The 25,436-nt window shown below is 37.7% G+C and overlaps 1 protein-coding gene across 5 annotated transcripts in view; it reads left to right on the top strand.

Moving 5' to 3' along the window:
• The window catches only part of ERC1 (ELKS/RAB6-interacting/CAST family member 1), a 311,152-nt gene that overhangs the window by 264,526 nt on the left and 21,190 nt on the right, over positions 1-25,436 (top strand). For all 5 annotated transcript variants that reach the window (XM_040594870.1, XM_040594868.1, XM_040594867.1 and 2 more), the window contains one exon: positions 12,253-12,354. In XM_040594870.1, coding sequence (XP_040450804.1) covers positions 12,253-12,354 — 102 coding nt within the window. The remainder of the gene's footprint in view (positions 1-12,252; positions 12,355-25,436) is intronic.

Below are 25,436 nucleotides of genomic sequence, written 5' to 3'. Positions count from 1 at the left end.
AAAGATACAAGATGAGAAAGTTGATACTGATGGAGATCCTGCTTCCAGGCCCTCCCTTGAACGGGGATCTGCAAATGAGGCCATCAAATACGAGGTAGTGATACCTGGCAGATCATCTTTAGAGAAGTTGTGTTCTGCTGTCTCTGAACGGATCTGTTTCTGTCTGCCATTCTTTGCCTTAAATGTGGTACCAAAGGTTTTGAGTCTTTTCAGTACCAAGAAATGCTTTCAGAGATTAGCCCAGGATTGTGCATAAAGACAAAATAAGTCTCAAACTCAGTTATCAAAACATTGCTGATTGATTTTACTTAGCATAATCAAACATTTATCATGTGGATATAAGATCAGTTTGCTGGTTTCCAATATGAGTAAATTTACCTTTGCAATAACATGTTGCACAATTTTAGGTTGCCAGTAGTATAGGTGAATAGTAGTATCTCAGCTACCATAAAGCTTTAGTCTCCAAATATGTATTAAACTCTGATCACAGTGTTGGTGCCTGTGGGAAGTAATTGTCTTTTGTGTCACATGCAGCCCAGGTTAAGGAGTAGCCATTTTATTAGGGTGTTTGTTCTCTTTGAGCACAACTTTACAGTCACAGAACTTAGGCTTTTATTCTCTTTCTGTTTACTGCCAATTCCTGTCTGTCTTAGTGTGAATACAAATATTTCCTGTAGTTGAGTAAACAAAAAAATAAAGGGAGCTCTCACAGCTGACTCCAGCCAAGTTCTTCTTAGGATCTGAATAACGCAGGTATTTCTTGTTTTTACAGTGGATTTTTATTTGGAGGGGGGAAACTTAACTCTTTTAAACATTCAATTTCACCATTGTACCACACTTAATCCTTTTAATACTTTAAGAAATTACATTTCTCACTTTTTTCACATAAACCTGAAATGTAACTGTAATTTCTGATACCAAGCCAATGTGCCCTCCATCTCCAAAACACTAGTAGATATAATCTTGGCTTCGCCTTCTTTATTAGAGCTAGCAACCCAAACTTCTGCCAACTGCTGATATTAATGGTGTTGAAAAAATAATAAAAGCAATGTAGTGATCCTTAAGAACACACACATACCTAAGTTGTTTAAAATTGGAAGACTGCATGGGTTTATTTGTTTTGTGGAAGTAATAATTACTGTACCTTCTCATTGTAGGTTTTTTCTTTTTTTCTTTTTTATTAAGGGAAAATATATTTATTTATACACACAGATCTTCATTTTGTGCACCTTTCAAGTCTCTTCCATATCTCATGGAGACACAGGCAAGGTATCAGAATGTTCTTCTGGACTGGAAAGAGGATTCACTGATTTTGAGGGAAGGATCTACAGACTGGGAAGTGCAAACTAAGACTAGTTGCTTATTGTCCATCCCTATCTTTTTCATCACTGTCAGACGATGAAAAGATTTCTTGATGTCTCTTCCTCCTTTCTTCCCCCTCTTCCTGATTACCCAGAGTAGCTAGTCCTTCTCCATTGTCAGCCAACAATCTGGTTTATGATACAAAGAGGGCTTAAAAAATACGAAGGCTTTCTTGTTTCCTTCTAAGTCTGCTGGTTGCAAATAAATCAGTTGAGATTGCCCCTGTGCTGTTCATTCATCTCTACTTCTTCATCTGCTTTGTCAGGACTCTTTAATGTGTGGCATCACCTGTCTTAAATTTAATGACCTTGCAGTAAGAGGATTAAGGGGAAAACACCAGAGGTATGACTAGCTGTTTTTTCATCTTGTTCCACACACCTTTTTCTTTTGGTGGTTCTATAGCAGAGATGGAATTTTCTAAGATTTTTTTGTAAGTTTAACAATGTGCTTTATGGTACCCATTGGGTGGGCCTCTACTCAAGTGTAATGGTGTAATAGAATGTAAATCACAAAAGGACAACAGATCAGGAATAGAGCAGGCAATGATGGGAATACTGTCTGAAATGCAGACACCTTAGAGAAATTCATCTGACCAAACTGACACATCTCTACCCATTGTGTGCCATGAATTTAGTAGAAAGCAAAAGAACTTCTTTCCTTGGTAAGATTGATTTTGGTACAAATGCAGCAGAAAATCTGAATGTTTGTTCAGTCTTTCCAGCTAGTGCTGTTATCTAAGCTTTGATGCAGACTTAATGTGAAAAATCAACCTCTGCGGGAAGAAAAAGAAAAAAAAAAGTTGGTTTATTATGATCCTCCTTGCTTCTGTACTGTGAGCAAGAGCAGGGCAAATGGACAGGAATCATCTGTCCAGCTCTGTACTGCACATGTGTTGCTGTGTGCTTGGGCAGGAATCCTGCCTCTGTGGACCAAACACAGGGACAGTGTGGATGGACAGGAATCCTGTGTCTGCAGACCACACGCGCAGATGGTGTGGACAGACAGGAATGTAATGTCTGCATGTTTGTATGGAACTTATGAGGCAGGGCTCTTCTACGTGGATGTCAACCCTAATAATTGACCATACAGAGAAAGTTCTTTAGCTTTAATTTAGTTTGGGGTAGCAAAGCTCTTTAGGTTGTCAAAGGAAATACCCTTTCAACTCTTCCCTCCAGCAGTTACCGTGAAGGATTTTGCCTAGATTCAAAGATGAATGTGAGGCAGAAAAAGAATAATATTGGGAGTCTTTTTCTTTTCTACACAACAGCTTTTAAAATTAATTTCAGGACAAGCGTAAATAGTCTTGAGGTTTCATTGTGGTTTTGTTTTTTGGGTTGTTTTTTTTAAGTTGCTATCAACACTGTTTATATCATGTAGACACAGACACATTCATGTATACACCCAGAGCTGGGTTCTGGGCAGTTACAGACAGTCTGTGTTGAGATGATACTGAGCAGCTCACATCACTTTAGCATCTAGGAATTTGTATCTGTACATAACTACTTTTTTTGCTAAGAACAGCATGTATAGAGGGGGGCTACTATTAACAACTCTTTGAAGCTGCAGGCACATGCAGTTGAAGTGGTAAGTCATTTAACAATAAAAATAGGTAAGGCTAAAAGACCTGTGGTAAAAACACTGGTATATACCTTCCAAAAGTAAAAATACCTGGATAAAGGAATGTTTTTATTATGTTTATTCTAAAGACACCATCACAGCAGACAAAAGTATTGAAAACTTCCAGATTACTTTAACTAGGAAAAAAATATATAGATACACGTGAGCAGATGGCCTGCAAATGTTTTTGTCGAAGCAGGGGATGATGACTAGGTTTTAAGATTTTACGGTAGCATGCATCTTGCATATAAATTCCTGGATGAGATTTTGCCAATCAGTTTTCATAGTATGAGTGAACAGAGAAACTTTCTGATTTCAGACTAAGAGAAAGACTAAAAGAAAAAGCAGAGTGACTAAGGCAGTTGTGTTATACAGGAAGGTTTGTGAAGTTGAGCATATGCAAGTGGATTGATTTTGGAAAGGAGAACCAAATAGAATAACAAAGGAAAGAGGAGCAGAGTAAGGTAGACAAGAGTAAGATGAGCAGGGTGTGGAGTGAACCTGAAGTGAAAAGGGAAGGAGAAATTTTGAGTAAATAGTCATAACAAAACAGGAGTCCTGTCAACTTATGTCAAACAAAGGTTGTTCTATTTTTGATAGAAGTACTTGTCTGTTCAATGGGATAGAGCATAGGTAATTTAGGGATTTTGCCTTCAGATATTTATATATTTATAAGACTAACCTTGCCTCCGATGCTTGGTGTTGTTGGTGCTTAAACTGCACAAGTTTAAGGTAATCACAGGATCATTATTATGTTGGAATGCATTTCCAACCTTAACATAACCTGAGATATCTTTTACATTTTGCTTTGTAAAACACATGTATCACCAGCCTATCAAAGTCTTTAGGGAGTATTTATGCTCCAAAGTACATTTGAGCTTTTTTTTTCCTCACTGTTTTTTTGTCTTTGGTTTTCTCTCGATAAAATATAAGATGACATTTTTAGCTTGGATCCACAAACACACCATGAGAGGGGAAAAATGAGCAAGGGGAGAAGTAGTCAGGAATTTTCACCAGTTTGGGTAATGAGGACCATGACAAAGACTGGTACTTCCTTTCATGTTATTACAGAAGTAGCATTTCACTTTTTTGTTCAAGTGAGTTATCTTTGGTTGTATGTATCAAAGTAGGTTAAAGAGACTAGATAAACTGTTCATATTAAACGTTCTAGCAGACACATGGACTAAACATGAGAGACTTGTTGCTGTTCGCTTGGGAATTTGTAGCAATTCAGCCTCCCAGAATCTTAAAGAAAGGCATGGAGCATGGTATCGGAAAATTCTACTTCTATGCGACATTTAGTGCAAGGATATATTGAGAGACTGCATCCAAACCCTTACAACTTGAACAAAACATGCTTGTTTGGACCAGCTTTTATCCTAGAGTCTTCCAAAGAAGAGTTTAATGGACAGTGCTAGCCACCTGCTTAGTTGAGCTGTAGTTCCCACCAAGTGACTTTTCAGTTTATTGACCATTTTCAACCAAATTTTACAGAGGGAAAGAAATCTCAAAGACTGTGTAACTTACAGGAAGTTAGTTAACATCCACAGCTGTGTAGAGGTGAAAAAACCTGAAGTAGTGCTCCCACACAGAGAAAGGCAAGAAGAATTGAGCTGTGCTATATTTTGTTTGGCAGTAGCATACACATATGGCTGGCCATTCAGGACATACTTTCGCACTGGTTCCAGCTGACTCTTGCCTGGAGACACCATGGGGGAGGCAGGCTAGAGAAAGAAATTATTGTAGGGTTGAAGGCCATGCTTAGATGTAGAATACAAATCCAAAGCACACAGATTTCATTAGCCAGCATAAAGTGGGTAATAAAGTGGACTTCTATGCTCTTCAAGGGTAGCCATGCTGTCTGCCAAAGAAATCAGTTCTTAATTGATTAAAGAAGTAATGAAGGCAGCACAATAGATGGAGAGTGGATGTAGCAGCATGATTTAGCAAAAAGCAGTTGCTGTTAAGCTAATTTAAATAAATGAGTCTTTTCTGCTTTCAGGGCATGTGGCAGCAAAGAATACTGATCGTATATTCTCTGGCAGGAAATTCTGCAGTAAGGCCCTTCTTTGCCATGGCATGGAACCGAGGTCAGACTTGCCCTAACAAACTGCACCATAGGGCAGGCTTGTAACACAAAAAAAAAATACTTACCTGCTTGCTTTAAACCTACAGTATGTAATTTTATATGCTCACTACTGGAATGTGAATATAACCAGTTCTCTTATTTCATCCTAAGAATTAAAACAGCAGCTCATTTTGCTTGCTGTTTCTATCTTCAGATCATTTGATTAAATTTCATTAAATAATTTCGTCAGTTTTGTGTGGTGTGAGGGATCCAGGATTCTTTGAATACGTTGTCACAGGACACTATTTGTCCTTTTGATCCTGCCTGAAAGGTTTTTTTGATGCATAGGCCACAGAGTCAGTATAAATTAGGTTTACAATATGGTGGTAAACTTTGTCAGACTCCAGCCCTTGCTCAGATATCTTTGAGGTACAGGAAAACACACCTTAATAATGTTTCTGCCTAAGAGCCTTACATGCAGTGGAAGGATGCCAAAGAACTAACATAGTTGTTTTTTTCCCCCGAGTAGTTAACCATGAGAGAAGAAGATTTTTAGTTTTCTTTTAAAGCTGGGACTGGGCAGATTCCAGCTGTTATGAAGCAAATAATTGAGAAAGGTAGTTCTGTTACCACTGATTGGTCGATCTTAAACACAGCCTGAGGTATCTCTGAAGAGAGTACAAGAGAGCTGCAGGAACATACACTATAATGTTTATGTGGTGTAACACAATAAGGAATCCCAAACACAAGATTGTCTTTTGTGTTCTTGTTTGTGGGGTTTTTTATACAGGAATCAGAGCAATAGATTTCAATAAACTTTGTTATCAGGCAAACCCATAGTTAACTATTTATTCATTTCCTAAGGTTTTTTAATCCATACACATATACCTACATATTTCAAGCCTTTGAAAGAATTCCATATATTCATGATATGCCTCTTTTAGTGTAGTTCATGGGGTTTTGAATATGAATTCCCCAGAATTACTTTCTCTGTAATTATCACATGGGGAGATGAGCAGAAAAATGAAATCATTAAACATAGAAATTAACTGGACTGATAAAGTGTTTCACTTTACAATGTAATATTGCTGTAACTTTGCCAACAGTTCATGCAGAAGCCAGTATCTCAGGTAGAATCTGTGTTAAATCCTGCAGGCTTTGACAAATCCCAGCAGCTGCGCATTGCATGCGCCCTTTGTTTGGCTCACAAAAACACCAGCTCCAGGATGTTCAGAACTTTAGTAATGGGAATGGTTTTCATTTGTATGCAACTGAACGTTGTGTTTGTTCGCTGCTGATAGAGGTATCTCAGTTGCTAAAAGGAAAGTCAGACCAAACTAATGATGGGTCTTTTAAACCTTACAAACAAAAATGACAGTGCAGCATGCATCATCCCTTCACAGATTTGAAAAATGTCTTCGGGATCATTAAATAGCATGAATGGGAAGGGGGTGTCAAGTAAAATACTTTAAATCTTTCAGAGACCCTGTGCTCAAGTAGAAGCTCAGGTTAGGTGTGTATTCAAGGTAGGTATAGATATACTCAAGGTAGTTACGCAGGGCATCACATTCTAATAACAGGCCAGGAGGGATTATTCTTCCTGTGTTTCTGACAGCCGGATTCCAGCAGGGAGCTGGTTAGATATTTACAGGGAGTATGGCTTCACTGTGTGTTTTCAGCAAATAGAAAAGCACTACCTGAATTTCTTTGCAAGAACATAATTTTCAGAGATACTGAATTTGGCATGCGACTTTGAAAAACAAAATTGCCTGAGTTTCTCCATTATATTTCTATGTTAATAGTGGTAAAAGGTTTCTAAACTGTTTCATTTGCATGTGTGTGCTTCCAGTGAAACACTCAACTCGGATTGAAATGGGATGACTCCTTTAACTTACTGACATACTGTCTCCACCACATATCCATTTGTCACAAGTACAATCATTATATTAATGTTTACTTAATGCGGGTCTTTTTAAACTCTACATTAAAGGATTAATACAGCTTGTTTAGACTGGTTGGCAAAGCCAGAAATTACCCTACTCAAATATTTTACAAAAAATGAGAAAGTAGCCACTGATGTCATGGTTTCTGCTGTGTTGCGTGGGGGAGAAACAGATTTGATGTGAACTCTTTGAGTAAGTTACTGTAATGAGAGTGTGAAGCAGACTAGATTAATATAGCAAATGCACAGCTTATGAACTAGTGTCTGCTGTTTATTAGAGGGTTTGTCTAAGCGATACAGAAATGTGTGATTCCTACAAATAAAATTTAGTTTCAAAAACTTGCCAGGGTAACGGTTACCAGAATACTAGCTATCCTGCAGAAATGCTTAAGAAAGGTATGTATTCTCATTATAACATACACCTTAGTTCAAGCTTTCAAATAAAAACATTCTCTAAAATATATTATAAATATTGCCTGTCGTTAAATCCATGGGTTTCAAATTTATATGTGGAATTCCATTCTAAAGAGTTTGTCAGACCTGGGCAGGACTCCTCTAGGTTTTACCAGCTATATTCCAGACTATGCCTCTGACTTTCCCCTACACTTTGTGGATCAGTATCAGTTCTGGTTTTTCTTATGTAGCAATTTAAGTGTGATAAGATCTATTATTTTGGTCTTCAGGGTGGAGGTGCACAAACAAGGTACGGGTATAGCCTGCAGTGAACATAAAATAACGTACTTGTAGGAACCTACAGGTGAGAGTGTGCTTGGAAGGAGTACATCCATGAAGGAGGAACTTAGTGCTGCTTAAACAAAATTCACCATGGCTACAGTTTTGGCAGCTAAAATATTATACATGTGTTGTTTGGAATGAAGGTTTTCAGGTGTTGGTTGCATTAGAAATAGTCTACTCCATGGCAATTTCCTTGTTTACCCAAACATTTAGTGATGATACAATACAGGCAGAAATAAACTGTATGATAACTAGAAAAAGCATGGTGAAAATACTGTGAAATCCCTGCAGGACCATGAAACAGCAAAAGAAAAGAGAGCATGTTTAAAAGAAGTGCTGATGCTGACCAGTCACATTTAAGATTAAAACAAGTTTATCTCATACTTTCTCTGGTGTTTTTTTCTTTTAATATAACTGCCTGCTGTAGCAAGGGATAGGGCAGAGGCCAGGGTTGAATAATGACAAAAAGCAAGAAGGGCATTAAGAATAAGTAAATCAGAGAGGCAAAAGGACAATTGCAGAAGTTCTGGGATGAAAAAGAGGGATGGTGAGCAAGATCTGATAACACTGGAGTATAGTCTAATATATAACCAAGAGGAAGTTGGGGTTTTTTTAGATACAGTGCCCTTGCAAATGTTGTGCTTTAGACCTGTGGTTCACAGACCTTATGTGGCAAGTTCTCCACAGTCATTCCCGGCTTTCAGTTAGGAGCTTGAGAATGTGGGATGGCTCTTTAGTAATTTTGAGAGTTGACAGTAGTCTGAAGGGTTTGGGACTGTTCTTTTGCACGGTGATTATTGGAAGACTTGTTAAGAGCATTGTTAAGGGCTTTGACAAGGTGTGGGGGTTCGGCAGGGGAGAGGGCAGTGATTGGAGGGCAAGGAATAAGGTTACAAAATCTGTTCTGTTAAAAAAAAAACAAGAAACGTTCTGGGGAAAAAAAAATCAAGAAACTATTCAGTTGTGGAGTTTTGTCCTGTTTTTTGCGTTATAGCATTTTATCTTCACATGCATGGAGAAGGTACCTGTAATGGTGCATGTTATTTTTTAAGCAAAAATTTGGATCTGATGTCCAGTTCTTATCATCACTAGTTCTGCTTACAAGCTCTGGAGGTTTTAGACAAAAGCACTCCTGACACAACCGATTTGTCTGCACTGCTCATTTATTTTCTCACAGGACACTGTGGTTAAACCACTTTGTTGTTCATACTTTTTACAGTGATGTAGAAATGTTTGCCCTAGGATCTGAGCCATAACCTCATAAGGTGGGAGAGGTTTGTATAACAGTGCCATGACAAAGCAGTTCAGGACTGCAGGATGTTGGAGTGGTTCCCCACAGTAAAGTAAACGGTTTGTTTTAAAATCATTGCAACAGCCATATGCTCTAGAAATTTCCATCCTTTTGAACATTTTTTTCTGGAGAGGAGCAGTAAGAGAAAAACTGAGTTCATATATTTCCAGTTATTTTAAAAACTTCCAATTAGAAGTTCATCAGTTAGTATTCCAGTCCTAAGTAGAAGCTTTTTATTTCTGTTTGACATAAAGAGAATTAGAAAAATATTATACTATATTATATTTGCAACGCTGCTTAGAATTTTAATGTTGGAAAATATTTTTTGGTGGTATTGTCAGGAAATAAACTACTTTTCTTCCATCTCTTGATTTTTGCATAATTCCAATGATACATGCATAGATTAGTTCCTGTAGTGAAATCGCAATACTGATTTGGGGGGTTTCTTGCCAAGACTTGTATATCACAAACATGCACTCTTATATTAACAGCAGAAGCAGTGGAAGGTCAGGCTGGATTAAAAGGGGAACACAGAAAAGGTCCTTCTTGGTGAACTGATGCTGTGTGATTATAATCATCAGGATGCTGCAGAAATTGTTCTGGGTTAAAATGGTCAACAGGTAGTAATGAAGCTAAGCAGCTAAATCATATTTAACAAGTAGGAGGAATTTTAGAACTTAGCTCCCTCTTGAAAACTCCAGCCTTGATAGCTGGAAAATTATCTGAAGATTAAAGGTCCAAATAATAGGGTATTGCAGCATATTTTAGATTGGAGTGGACCTCTGCGACCAACCACCTGCTGAGAGCATCACTGGCTAGAGCAGTTTGCACAAGGCCTTGTCCAGTCACAGGTTTGCTCTCTGGAAGGATGGAGATGCCACAGCCTGTTGGCAGCCCATTCTGGTGTTTGATCAGCCTCATTACGAAAAAAACATTCCTGATCTCTAATGAGAATTTTGTGTGTTCTGATTTATATCCATTGTCTCCTGTCCCATCCTCTCCAGGAGGAGCGTGTCTTCATCTTCTCTGTTTCCTCTTATCAAGTAAAGAAGCCTCCTCTTTTTCAGGCTAAACCAGCCCAATTCTCTCAGCTTCTTTTCATACCTCCTGCCCAATATTAATAGTAGGTTGTTCTACTTGAAGTAACAGAAGTACACAACTTCTTCAGTTCCACTTCAGAATTTTCTGTGAGGGATACTGTGCTTTGAATGTTTAGATCTTTATATTCTTCTCTTCCTGTATTAGTGCGAACATGGGGGGGGGTTCATGCAGTATTGTAAGACATGCTGCCTTTCTCTGGGAAGAGCTACTTTGTCTCTCAGAGAAGTTAACGTGCTGTACTAACTTCTGCTAAACGTCTGGGGTTTAATAGATTTTTTTCTACATACATGCTGAAAGGTATGTAAGAAGTTATTATTTCTTATCAAAACCAAAAATTTCCAAAGAAATATGAAATCATTTAAAATCAGTACCTCTCGTTGTAAAGAATAAATTGTTAAAGAGCCAACCTTAAATTTAATAAAGTAATAAAAGAGGAGAAAGCGCCTTTACAGTAAACTGGTTGTTTAAGTATTGATGTACATTGTTTCAAGTAGTGATTTATGAATGATGAGTCAGACTTGGAATTCAAAACTTGTTTGACAAAACAGAGCAAACAATATAAAGATTTTGTGTGATTAAATTGCTTATTGCTTAAGCTCAATTTACTATTAGCTTTTGTTAAATTAATCCAAAAGAAAATTAAATCCAGATTCAAACCCTGGACTTTTTCTGTAGTGATTCGAGTACAGCCAAATAGAATCTGCATTCTCTAGCCTTGAGATGCTCATTAAAATTAGAGTTTTCAGTAAGAAACCACACAGTTGTGAAGGGATTGAATCAACAGCTGGCATTTCTACAATGAGCTAGAGCTTTCATTTAAGACATTTTGTTTTAGTGCACCTCTGATGATTTAATATATCTAGCTGTGCATAATTTACTGTCTATCATACCGAGCATAGGTCTGCCTAAGCCTTTTTTTTATTTATTTATTTCATAAAGCTCAAAACAGGGCTTTGTCTACCTTATGAGCTGGGAGGAAAGATGCTGTCGTTCCATTTGGGATCTGCTCCAGGTGTGGGTGCCCAGTGAAAGTGGCTCCCAGATAACCTGAAGTGAAGCAGCTGACTCCGGGGCAGCAGTTCACTTTGCAGGACCCCAGACCCAGCTGTTTTGTAGTCCCCTCCAGGCTACTGCTGGAGTGTCATTGCTGCCTGAATGGTCTTTGCAAGCCCTGCTGGGAGGTGGGACGTTTTGCCCACGGGGACTTCTTTCTTCTTTCCTTGTTAGTGTGCATGCACATGTTCGTGTGTGTGTTTGTAGGTGCCTGGGGACCTCATTTCAGGATAGTATTTTAAAAGGTCTTGATCTCTCAAACGCTGTCCTTTGCAGACACAGGCATATAGTAGTGTATTTTAACATTCATCACAATTGCTTAACTAGAATGGTAATGTTAAGGTAAGGTATTCCATTTATTCTTACACAATTTATTTTATATTTTGTGTTTTTAAACATTCGATATCCTCCGGAACTTGAATTTTTCTAAGAAGTTGAAGAAAAGCTAAGAAACTTGTTTCGTATCTTCTTCTTTGCTTGACTGTAAGCAGTTTCTAATTTTCTAAATATTTATTATGTCACCTGTTCTTCCCAAAGACTTATTTATTAATGTTTTCATTTCCTCACAGGAAAGCTTTTCTATAATTCGCGTTTTTCTGACTAGTCTCAGAATTTTCCTACTCTTTGGTATGTCAGTTGAAAACTGATTGGCATATTGAAACTGGATGGACTTCTTAAGTAATAACCTATTTTCAGCCTGTTTACTTTTTGTTTTATAAACTTATTTCTGCTTTTGTTGGCTTTTTTTAACTGACTTGGGGACATCTTCATTTAATTGCTCTCCAGATTGGTGTTTGAACCTTAACTCCAAGGGTCTATAAGAAGAAATTTGTTTCTTTGTACACACTTGTACAAAGTTATAGTAGGTACAAGTCAGATGAGCCTCTTAATTACAAAACTCAAAGTGAAGTGATTGGAATGTGTCTCCCAGGTTTTTTTATCTCTCTACATGCATGTGTCCTATTTTTTAACATGTGTAGATTTTGGATACACAGGATAGCATAAATACCCTATTCCTTGTAGTCCCTGTGATCATCACATTAGAAGGTAGACTGAGATTCTTTCTTTTTTTTTTTTTAATAGACTCAGAACCGTATGAAGCTGATGGCTGACAACTATGAGGATGACCACCTCAAATCCTCATCCCATTCCAACCAAACCAACCACAAGCCCTCCCCTGACCAGGTAATGTGTGTGTCTCTTTTGTTTTAAAGTAATTTTTACTATGGAGGCTGATTATTTTGAGTCTTGTGTAATTTTCCCTGACATTCCAGCAGTACCATGAAACAAAAATAGCATTCCGGTGTGCAGTTATAAACCAGAAAGGGATGTTGTGGTTATGTCAGCTTCACTGAAAACTCCTGAAATGTGAACAAACAGTTCCTGGTACCAAGCTGTTACTAAGTGGGTGGAGAAGAGGGGGCAGACAATGAAAGGGAAGAAAGAAATGTTACTCTGTTAAAATGCAAGACTGGAGTCCTGTCTGGAATATTCAGATTATAGTAATTCAAGTTTACTGCTTGAGTGTGTGGAGTGTCCAGGACTGTTTCTTGTCTTCAGTAGCATGAAATGATGCTCCAGGATCAGCTTTCTGATCTATGGTTTACATATGAGCAGTTCCCTTCATTTCCCATGAGGAAATCCCAGCCTCTGTGCCAAATGAGCACAGACTGCTCCTTCACAAACTCAGCGGGCCGTGAACTGAAGGAAAATCAATTTACCATCTCCAAGGCAGTGAGGAGCCTCCTGTGTCATTTACAAAGCACAGTCATGTGCTTGATAACTATCAGAGAGATTACCTGTCCCTTGGGTAGCACAGAAAATGCCAACATGATTGCATATCCCATGTTGTAATCTCATCCATTCCAGTTTAATTAAAATATTAGCAATCATTAATCAGTGCCTTGAAAAAATGAAGGAACGTTTGGCACTCCTCTTTGCCCTCTGGCTCATCTAGAAATTGTTGAGATCTGAAGAAAGGCATCTCACCTTTAAGCACCAGCCTAGTGATATGCAGAAATGATGAGTAAGGTACAAGAGGAAAATGGCAAAAAGCAATTACATATTCACCTTATAAGAACAGAACTTTAAAAATCTCTTTTCATGTCTGTATCAGAAGACAATAAGAGGTATATAAAAAGAGACAAACAGAAAATAGCATTTTCAAAGCAACTTCCTATTGCATCTTGGTTTAATGCCCAACTCCACTGTAAATTGACTGGCTTGAATTTTCTGCAGTGTTTTTGGAAGACGTTGGTCTTACCTTCTTCAGGAGAGTGCAGTTGTTAATACTGCAAATTACATGGCTTTCCTAAAGTTTGGAGGAAATGTTAGAATATCTGTTGTTTCTGCACCCAGGTGTATAGAGAAAGGAAGCCATTTCCAGAACGTAACTGTAGTACACACTTGCAAAGGAATGCAGCACAGCATTCAGAGATTAAACGAGAAGGTAAAATGTAAAGAAAAGATAAAATCTAAACATTTAAGGAAATTTTTGCAAAAAACTCACAGAGGAGGGCAATAGGGAGGAGGGTTTGGGAGGAGGGTCTGATTGCGCCTTCCCTTTGCCTGGGGGCGTTTTAAAAGCTGACAAAGCCTACAAGACAGCAAAGAAAGCTGTACCTCAGGGTGGCCCGGAATATCGCATAAGGAATTAAACACTTTATACTACTATTTGTACTTACATATGTGCTTTTAAATACTAACCAACTCTTTCTTTCATTCCCACGCTGCTCTGGGGCTCTTCTCCCATTGCCACCTCTGCACCGCTAGGATGAGGAGGAGGGTATTTGGGCATAACCAGTCAGATGCTCTTAGTTCAGCCATTTTGTTCAGAACGGTGAGAATCAGCTTTTCTGGCCAGTAGAAGAGTTTCCAACAGTCACTCTCATGTCTCGCTCTCATATGCTTTGTGAAACGTGGTTGTGCTCCTTCCCCCTTGCTTGCGTAGTCTCTGCATGAGGGTGTTTCTTGTGTGTTTATGTGTAGTTTGTGATTTTCTTCTTCTAACCATCATGTCATTGTTTCATGATGTTGCGGGGAGAACTTTCCAGGGCATGTAATTGAGTTTCTATGCAAAGCAAACTCTTAATGTGTGAGAAAGGAGGAAATGTCTCTCATATCATTTATCATTGACTTCATGGAGGAAATGTTTTCAGTCGGATTCTCTTTCAAAGCAGTTTGCACTGTAGCCAAATCTATGTATGGTTTTTCAATTCTAGTTAGTAAAGAATTTGCTCAGAGATAATGTTCCTCCTGAAGATAATGTTCCTCCTGAAGGTTTTAAGCATGCTGAGATCTGCTGCCAAGATTGCTGCCATGCATGCTGACCTAACTAGCCACAGATATTTATCAGCTCAGAATAGATGATTCCTGATAATGGACTAGGAATGGAAATTTTCTGTAAATAAAAAAAAGGAATATCCTCTTAACCTTCCCTTCTCCCCTCTATCTCCCTCGTTCTCTCAAAACAATAGGGCAGAAATTGGTAGCTATTTGTCATTTAAAGTACCTTTTGTTTCTCTTACATCTGCATCCTCAAATTCCTCTTTTCTGCCATCAAATTGTCTACACAACAACCCCCATTTCCGGAAGAATAGGCTGAACACAGGCCAGAGCCCTTCTCCTCCCGCCAGTTCTCTACCAAAGAAAATATCCTTTATGGACCGGGAGCCTTGAGACAGTATTTTAAAAATTTATATGAAACTCCTTCTTCACTTACCCTTTTAAGAAAAAAATTTCACATTGGTTTCTCTGCAGTTTTTCTCAGAGTTTGATTTTTCCGTATCAATTATTTGAAAGGAAACTCTTCTGAAAATTTCTACAGAAATTTTTAACCCTTGCATTTCTGAAAATTATAACTTTGTATTAGATTTGTAAAATATTCTTGAAAGAATAAGCTACTCTCTGATCTCTTCACACTTGCTCAGTTAACTGCAGACTTACAAGTCTGTCTGACTGTAGAGCAGATCCATCTTTTCAAGTCAACCATCTGAAAAAATTAATCCAACTGTGGCAGTGTCGAACTTGAATTTCATGCCTTGGGGTTTGAACTGAGAAAATCTCTTTAGTGGAAAAATTGATAAAGCGCCTCATTAATTTACACTCACTGTTGATTTCACATTCTTTTTGAATCACCACTCTTGCAATGGTTGTGTGTTAGTACATGATGTTGAAAGTTTTAGAGATAATGCTTATAAAGATCTGCTGAAGCACAGCAATTAAACAGGAAAGATCAGGTAAGTAAAGGATGAAAAGGAAGAAGATGCTCACCATAAAGGTAGGAATAATTCTGATTTTTATTCTAGAGCAAATATGGAGGTTGCGTAGAAAACACTAATAGAAAGATCTTTCTCTTTTTTTTTTCCCATCTGCTGATACATTTATGAGTGCAACTCTGCAAAGAGTCTGGTTTCTCTTAGTTCACTGAATTAATGGCCGGTTCACATTAAATACAGCTTATCTCTCCACTTCATACTTGAGGCATTTTCTTCAGGAAAGCATGTTACAGTACATCCTAGACAAAATAATGAGGCAGCCAGCATCCTTGCTTTACATGCATTTCATCTGAGAAACATGTCAGCCTAAAGGTTGTCTTGCATACAGCAACAGGGAAAGTATAAAGATGATTGATGCCTCCCAAGCCAGTTACTCCAAACAAAGTACATGTTTTTAGCATGATATTCCAGTTACATTAAGAAAAAAAAGTCCTCATTCTCTTTGTAAAAGTAAAGATGATGTAAGTCACAGAGTCCCTGACCTGCATGTTAAATTAAATGTACGTATTACAATTATTAAAAAGCAACTAATAGGACTTGGCGATAACTTTGTTTTTTAAAGTTCCTTTAGGTCTGAGGATGTAATCACCTCTGATCAATACCGAAGATAAAATATGTAAAAAATATGTAGAATAGCAAACTGCATTATTTTATTTGTATGTTTTGGGGATTAAAGCTTTTCCCCTCCAGCATTCTGGAATTGACTGAATTGAATATTTAATTACGCCAGTTCTGTATATGACAGCATTATCAGATATAACTCCCTTGAAATGGAGCACTGTTTCTAAACATATGCGCCCTTCCTGTAGTTTCAGGAATGGTAGTTTACATTTTCAGTTTACAGTTCAATGTAAATACCATCTTTCATCCTGAAATAGTCTTTCCTAGCCTTCTTCTCTGGGCTTGTTTCCTTGTTGTCTGAATTTCTTATGACTCCTTTTATTCCTCAGATGGAGCTCTATCCCCCTCTTTATCCAAGCGTATTCCAATGTGCTTTCTCATTAGGATGTCCCTTTGTCTTTCTCAAATACTAAAATGGACTGGCCAATGGCTTAATTAGTTATTATCCACTTTTATAAAAAATAATATGAATTTACACTTTATGATACCCAGTATGTATGAAAGGATTTGTGTGTGTGTGTATCTTGTAAATATGTGCCATGTACGTGCTATACCAGGGAAAGAAGCAGCAAAGCTTCCATACATAAACTGTCCAAGCTACTCAATTCATAGAGTTTTCTTGTGAAGCACAGCCATGCTACCTACAATGTGAGAAAGTGTGGGTGTGATTCAGAAATCTGCTTGTGTCACCTCTGCCCATCAGAAATGAAGAGGACTGCTTTTGTTGAATGGGTATAGTGGGCACAGGATCACAAAAAAACGGTTGAAAGAGTGCAAGGACACAGGGAAAAGCAAAGACAGAATAAAAGTGCTAAGGGCAAGAACAGAGGAAGAGCAAAACTAAAACTCCGAGAACCGACAGATTATCCTGGTATGTAATTGATACATACTGTATGTGTGTTCGAAGTACGCATGCTGTTGTAGAGCCTTTTTCTGCCCAACTTCCATGGCTCTGGCTTGCAGTAGGAGTTGGAGCCTAGCAGGTGCTTGCACTAGACAAGCTTTTTGAACTCGTTCCGTGGAAGCATTTTCTATTAACGGTCACAGATATGCCTGCTAAGGAGCAAGACATTTGGTTTTGCTGTGCTTGAATTCCAGGAACAGAATCTGAAAATTAATTTTATGTTTGTTGGAGTAACAGTGGAATGGTCAAAGAGCTAGCATTGAACTAGAGTGCATAAAAATGGGGATCTTTCAAAATTATAAAAATATTGGCAAGTTCCTATTACCATAAAAATATTGCAAGACTGAAAGCCTCTTATTTATGACATTTTTCTTTAATACTTGAGTTTGACAAATTTTAACACAGAAGCAGCAAGTATTGTGAGTTGACTGCTGAAGACACTAGCATAATTTAACACATCTCTTAAGATTTCAGAGGTGATGTCTGTAGTGGGAAAAGGAGGAAGTCATAACAGGGAAATACCTGAATCGTTCTTAAGAACTGAAAAACAGTCAATTCCAGTAAATGCCATACACTCCTTGTCAAAACCAGTATAAAATGTAATTTGCAACATCACCAGATTACAAGTACGCATTGTGTACCAAAGGCTACATTTTTAATGTTGTAATTTGACTTTGCCAAGAGTTTTTTTTGGTGGACAAGAGTCATCTAAACTTAAGACCTGAAACAAAGGGAAAGTCGTCAATAAGAGGAATGTTTAATGAATTCCATTTGGATTTTTTAACTGTAGTTTTTAATCAAGAGCTTGTAATATTCTAAAGGTCATCTTTAATTAATATATCATTCCCAAAACCAGGCTCATTCTAAGTAGCCATTTGTGATTATTAAAGGGTAGTGGAACTTAAATGACATTTCTGTATTACATTCATTGGGACAAAGATATTAAACAGGATTACAGTAATGATAGAAACAATTAAAACTCACAGAGAAGTTAATTCTAGTAGAGGTATACACAAAAGCCAATTGAATGCTCAAGCTTGTAAGCCATGTGTTTCTAACTTCTATCTGCAGAGCAATTTTGTCTCACCCCTAGGAATGCCCAGGATGAGCATTCACAATTTCCTTTTTGTTGTGGAGAGGGTATTTATTATTCCATTTTACGGCTAAAAAGAAATGCACAATGAATGCACACCTGGTCAGCCAGCATAAATAGCTATTCAAAGAGATTTAGAGGAAAGCTGCAGAAGTAGGTGACAGGCAACAGCCTGAAGAACTGTGATGACTGTGATGGTGGATTAAGAGGAACAGAAATAATGACACTGAGGACAGGACATCTCAGGACTTCATTTAACCTTTGCCACAGCTGTCAGACCCCATGAACTTTTCATCAAGATCACTAGAGAACTAAAAGTGTCTATGCTTTGGGAAGTTTGGAAGAATATTGGGGGTTTTCCTACATTATTTAGTGCTTGGTTAATACACTGATTTCTTCTAGTAAAGTAAATATCTTATTCACAGTGAGTTCCATTTTCAAATGATTATGTGGGCATTCATTCACTGCATAAATGTGATCTTTCCGTGAGACACATTTTACGCTTGCAACATGTAGAGAGCTGCTCATTCTACTATCACACTCCTAGTATTTTCTTTTAGCTCAGTATTGTCACTTATTACACTGTGACCTCATAAGCCTTTTAAATAAATTTATTTTCAATATGGTCTTTTTAGTTGTTAGATCATGCAGAATGGTCAAAAACACCCAGCTTTCATGCCTGGCTCATATTACAATGTAATTTGCTGGACACAGTACTAGATCACGATTCAGAAGATAAATTCCTTCCTGGCATCATCTCCAACCACTCACTTGTTCTCTTTCTCCCTGTCTCAAATTCTCTAATTGTAAAATGAGCTGCAGTTTTTGTAAAGTGGAAGTTCTGCTTGAGAAAAGTGCTATGTAAGTGCTAGGTAATATTATTACACAGTATTCTAAAATTTTTGTTACAGGGATATGATGGTGATTCTAGTACCTATTTTGAATTTGTTCCCAAAATTATGTTAGATGTGTATTTGATTCAATTTATTAATACATCTTGTTTTTCCTTCCAAGATCCTATTCGTTCCAAAAAAAGGGAAAATAACCCATATGTTAAACATTTCAAGGAGCTGCCATTCCAGCATGCTGAACAAAGTGCTTTAGACTGCTGCATCTTCTTCACTGTTATCTTTTGTCCTCTGGAAGAGCCATTTCTTCCTCTCTCCAAATATCTACAACCTAATTGTGTAGAGTATAATAATTTGTTATAATATGTCTGTTACAGTTCTTCATTCATATGTGTAAAAATACTGTGAAAGAATGTCTTATGCCTGCCTTAAAGACATACCCTGTGCAGAATTTGAAGGCAGCTACATGAAATAATCTTATTTAATTAAACATTATCACTTGGCCTGACTGAGAGATAAGATGCCAGATTTGTTTTGTCATACTGGTGACAGTCAGGACTCCTCACTCCCACTTTCCAGATGGGTAGTCCTTTAGTAAGAACCATAATGTGGTGTACTCAAGTAAGGTGATGTAATTAATTAATCATTACAAGGGCAGCACTTTGAATACAGTTGTCCCAGTTAAACACAGGACCTGCTTTCCATCCTGCTTTTCTGGAGCCCTGCTTATGTGGGCGTCGTTGTTAATTACGAAACTAAAAGACTCCTGTGCTGTCAAGTTCAGGCAAGAAGACACAGAGTTCATGGACTGACAATTACTGCTCTGAGGAAGTGCAATTCAAAATCCTGGTTTAGCTATGATACAGTTATCTTTAGCTATCATACAATTACCCATTCTTTTCAAGCCTTTTCAAGCTTTGCCTTTTTTCAGAGAATAACCTTTTCTCCTTTGGCTGTAGTAACTGAATAATGGAGAGCCTTTTGTAGTGACCTTCACACTTTAGCGTAAGTAACGGATCTGTTACGGTGGAGTGAACAACTTAAGTAATGCTTAATATTTTATTTTATGATTAATTTTCTACCATTCCAATTTGAAACCATGCCTTTCCACCTTCTGTCTTATTCTATACCCATACTGGCATGTAATCTTTTATCCAGTAAGTACTGTTAGACTGAGATGGGCCAGCCTAGAGAGGAATGCTGTCCTTAAAGTTGTGTCAGCTTCTCCTCCTGGTCCTTCCCCTGTTTCTGCAAAGCGTTCTCTTGATAACTTGTTTTTTAGTTTGGTTTTGTTGTGGTGGGTTTTTTTAAAATCTATTATTTTGCTATCTTCATAATTATGTTGTGTTTGAAGAATATATTCTCTGTCTAAGAATGTTGTATCTATGAGCACAAAATAACTGATCTTGATACACTGTTGGTCTTCTTTCTGATCCCAGAATGATAAGACTTAAGATTTCCAGATGGAATTTTGTAATCTGAGCTCTGGGATGAATTAAGTACTCACAACAGAGGTGTAACTGGATCGTATCACTGTCTTCCTATTATTCTTACAGATCAAAGAAGATACTTGTATTTTAAAACATTCAAAACAGATGGCCAGTTTCTTTTTGTAGAGATTTGTGCTTTCCAGCAAAACAATTGCGAAAAGGCCATCATTCATTTCTACCAAATGAGATTATTCTAGGTCTGTGTCTTATTTTCTTTTTTGATGTGCAGCTGAATGTGATCTTGTACTAGTGACTTTATCTTTGTAGCTAGTAGGAACTCTGTACGCAAACATTTTTGTTTCTGACCACTTCCAGGGGAGTTGTTCCTTACAGCTTGTATGATAGTCTGTACTGTCTCCCAATTGCTCTGCCATTTAGGTTTCTTACAGCACTCATCCACACCTCAGAATGCAATCATGCAAGGCCAAAGGCTTCTGCAAACTATGAACACCCTGTTGGTGGCATAAAGGAGAGGGGAGCTGAGACCTGGCCCTCACAGGATAGAGACAGAAGAGGAATAGCTGCAGCCAGGCTTGGGGTGTCGCTGCCAGCACCTTTTAGTTGTCAGTTAGGAGCAAAGAAACTGAGGGAGGGGAGAAATGAACAGCATTAGAGTAGAGAAAGAATCAAGTCCAAACCTCCTTTCCAATATATTAACTATGAAAATAAGCTCAAGAGAAATATGACTAAAATAAAAACTGATAAGGGCACGTAGCCAATCTAGACGCTGTATTTTCCTGGCTGGTAAAGTTCATAATTTCTGATGGAGATGTCAGGATTTACAGTTCCAACCCATAGTAGGCTCACCACAGGCAGTCAGCTACATCTGATTGTTCAATGCGACATATAGATAAGAATTTGTATATTTTTTTAAATATATATATATAGATAGATACACACATGTATATATAAATAGGTGTGTTTATTAACAGGATCTTGCATTTGAATGTAGAGCAAACAACTTTCCAGAGAACTCCTAAAGACAGATAAACCAGGCATTTGGTGGCTTTGTGTGGCTTTGCTTTGAAAGTCTCATGTAGCAGGTAAAGAGCTAGAACAGCAGAACGAAGACCCACTGTGAGAGAACAACGAGAGAAAGATTTCTGTCACCTGCAGACAGGGAGGTTATAGTTCATCTGAACAGGAAAAGCACTGATTGTGTTCTCTGGTAGACTACTTAAGAAATACCTTCTGTTTTCTATTAGCAATGGAACAGACAGCAGGGAGACAGAAGAATGCAGTCACTGATACATAAGCATTCCCATGGACACACTCTCCCAGCATATGTGCTGCAATGATCTGCTTTCAAACATAAGCATATTAGCCACCGTTTCCTTTAATCCCTTGTAACAGGAAGAAGCAATAGACAAAATACAGTACAGCAAGGAGTGTGGGTGCTCTCTTGTTCGCTGTTATATAGATAGCAAGTGCTAGAAAGCTTGAATGGATTAAAAATATAAGCAGGTTGTTCTTATTCTCAAGCTGCTATGTTCTTGTAGAGAGGGAAGCAGCATAAAATCTAGTGGATTCTGTGAAATCAAAGCTTGCCTAATCACACTTACAGAAGTTTGATCAGGAGGATGCTATTTAAATCCATAGTGTTATGTACAAGCTGCAGACAGTTGTTAAACTATTTTCACTTGCTGTGGGGATATTTTTTTCTTCTTGATGATACACTAATTTTCAATATCCTAAGTCTGACTACACTGTTTCATAGTTTTCTATAATTTAATTTATTATTTAAAATGTTAGCCTGATAACTAACAAAACTTACAGAAACAACATTCTTAAATGAAGGAGATTTAATATAATGAAGTGGAAGGTTTTAGGTTCTCTGTAGACCTCACCCTACTTTCCCCACCCTGTTCTGCTCCAGAACTAAGCTTCTGGACTGCTGGATTCCCAAGGAATCTTGAAGACAAAAGAAAACTTAGACAAATAAAACAGCATTTCAGTTTTATATTCTGATTCTCATCTTGCAGTTAAGCCAGATTTCTCTCCTTCACCTCAGCTAAGAGAAAGGCATGTGGACGGACTCTTACAGAATAAAATGATGCGATGCGTGCACAGTGCAGTTAGCTATGTTTTTTGCAAGTAAGGGATTGATGAAACAGGTAAAATTCAAGCTGTATGTAGACAACCCTCTTTAGCTGTGCTGAGGTACCTCATTCCTGAACGTTTGTATTCCCCCGTGGTCCAGTTACAGCCTTCTCACAGTCCCCCCAGTGTATTTCAGTTCTCAGCTACAGCAGTCCCTGCTATTCCGCACATGGTTCCCCGCAAGCTTTTGCTCCACAGCCCATGTAAGCAAAAGTTGCCAGCGTCATGAAAAAGCACTTCTGGATTCATTATGTGTAAAAATATTTTTTAACTACTCACTTATTTTCAGTGCTTTAGGAATCCTACCAACCCACTGCAATTCTTTGCTTCATCTACATTATGGGGAAAAGATTTTATTTAAACAGAGGGAACTAATGACAAAACTACTTTCCCTGTTTTGTGTTTTCTCTGTTCTTTTTTTTCTGGTCTGGATTTTTCCCAAGGTGAAGAGGGTGAACTCTGGAAATGATTAATCCAAGGGATTTGTTCATGGTGTGTAAAAAATTCAAAAAGAATTTGCTATGTAAAAATTATTTCCTAATTGATTCTGTCAGAAATGAACTGAGTAAGACAGCTCTGTCAAAACAGCCAGAATCTCTTTCAGCTCCTCACGCATGTTGTTTTGTTTTGGTTTGGTTTATGAGGAGAAAATGATAAAGGTTAGATGTAAATCCAATTTTTTGTCTTTAAAACAAATGTAAAGGAAACTGAGCCTGGGCCTGAGCTTTTGTGTTGTGGTCTTCTGAAGAAACCAAGTATCTCTGTGCAGAAGTGAACTGAGCTGAACTGAACTGAGGTCAGGCTGTGTCTTTTTGAGAACTTTCTTCTGTTTCCATTTAAAATAATGAAGGGAAGACATCAGTGATAAATTGTTCTGAATTTGGGAAAGCTTTGCACTGTCTGAGCCAAATTCATGCCTCATAAAACTGCATTGCATTCAATGGTTACAAGATGATTGTAGTTGAACCCTTGTGTTTGTTGCCAAACACATACAAATGGTCCGAGCAAGAAGGCGTAATTCAACTTGCCATGCAAATACTTCCAGACTGTATCATTTGGTATCTTAGTTTATTTCCATATCTCCTGATACAAGATATTTTGCTGTATAGGCAAAATTTTCTTGTCTAGTAACATCTGTAATAAAACCCAGATTCAGGGAGGCATCTGAGGACCCACTATGATCCACTCCATCTTTTGTTAGATTTGTCAGGTCCTCCTTGGAATAATTACTTTTTAAAAAACTTATATATTTGCCCAGACTTCAAGCCAATCTTCTCCTGTGCAGTGGTAGTTTGGGAAGTAGGTTTTGTTGGGTAGCGTAGTTGCATCTGTGTGTAACGAAGTTCGAAAGTAATTTTCCACACTCACATGGAAAATGTGATTGATGGGACATAAACATTTAACTTGTTTTCCAGGCATACTTATTATGTCCAGTCTGAAGTTTTGAGGGGATCTTTGGTGGTGTTTTCAGGTTTTGGTTGGGTTTTTTTTCAGAATTCTGTAAATTTTTTTTGTGCCTTTGCAGGATCTACAAAGAACACTCAAGGTTCATAGACCAGTCTAGAAAGCTAGAGCATTTCCCAAATCAGATAATTCTTTGGAAGCTTTCAGATTCATTCAGATTACATTTCTTTGTAACACTTTTGATACAAAACCAGTGAAAATTTGACCTCATTATTTACTTTGACCCCAGCACCACTTGTCAGTTCTTTTTTATTTTCTTCTTGATGTAACTGTTGTTTCACGGATTTTTCTTAAATATTTAAAGATTTATGCATAAGTTGAGGATAATCTACTAAATTATTTGATTGCAGAATGAAGACCACTTATCTGCATGACTGCTGTTTAGCATTATGTAGTGAATATATACATGCAGCGTATGTGCAGCAGGACAGTCAAGCTAATAGGAGAGTATGACAGCAGTCAAGCCAGTACCAAGTGTACATATGGCACTTTGTATTTATATTGCTGTGTCAAGAAGATGCTTCTTTCTCCTTTTTTTTTGCTTGCTCAGAGAAAGCACGGGCACCTATCTGTAAGAATAAGATCACTGCTGTTCATCCACGATCAACATGCATGTTGATACATGATTCTGATAAGTAAGGCAAGCTGTGTAAGAAGATAACTTTTACAAGATCAGCTGATGTAGCTGGAAAAACAGACTAGCTTTTAGGGGTGCATATAAGACTTTCTTCAAAACGGGAGCTGCAGCTTTATTACTAAATAGAAATTTGAAAGTATTCTCAGAAATTAACTAAGTCAAGCTAATTATTTGATTCTGCAAAAGAAAAGTGGTTGCTTCCTTCAGAGAAGAAGGAAGTGTTAGCAGGGAGAAAGGTGACCAGGTCATGAGCCCTTCTGCCTGGAGAACCCATAATTTAAAGTTGGTGGTTGTGGTGAATGACTCCTATTACACATTGATTAAAACCATACTTTATTCTGCAGACATCTATGGAAAGTCAATATTACATTTGTCTCAGATCATTGCTGCTGCACTTATACCACTCATTCGCTGGTTTTCTTTTTCATATAACCACCTACATGTTTTTGTGTATTTACATTAGACACTGCTCGGACAAACTTCTGGACACCACCATCTCTATGTATTCATCTTTCACAGGGAACGTGACCAAACATTTAGATAGAAACTGCATTCCATTACAAGGACCTTTTCTTATCTATGCAGCACATATATACATATTTAAATGCCGACTCTTTATCATAAAAAAACTTCTAAATACAGTTACTCATATTTCAGCTGACCATTGTACAGCGACAGCAGGGCTGTCACTGAAGAAGCAGTATTGATTTCATTCTAAAGCATTTTTTTGCCCCAGTGACTTGCAAAACTACAATTAGATTCATGTTTGTCATGCTCAAAGATAAAAAAAATATATATCTGTGAAATCTCAAGAAACCAGAACATGTTGTTTC

Source organism: Falco naumanni, chromosome 5 (genome assembly GCF_017639655.2).
Source record: "Falco naumanni isolate bFalNau1 chromosome 5, bFalNau1.pat, whole genome shotgun sequence".
In the NCBI taxonomy this organism is placed as follows: Eukaryota; Metazoa; Chordata; class Aves; order Falconiformes; family Falconidae; genus Falco; species Falco naumanni.
The sequence above is the reverse complement of the archived record's forward strand: the minus strand, read 5'-3'. Positions and strand labels throughout refer to the sequence as shown.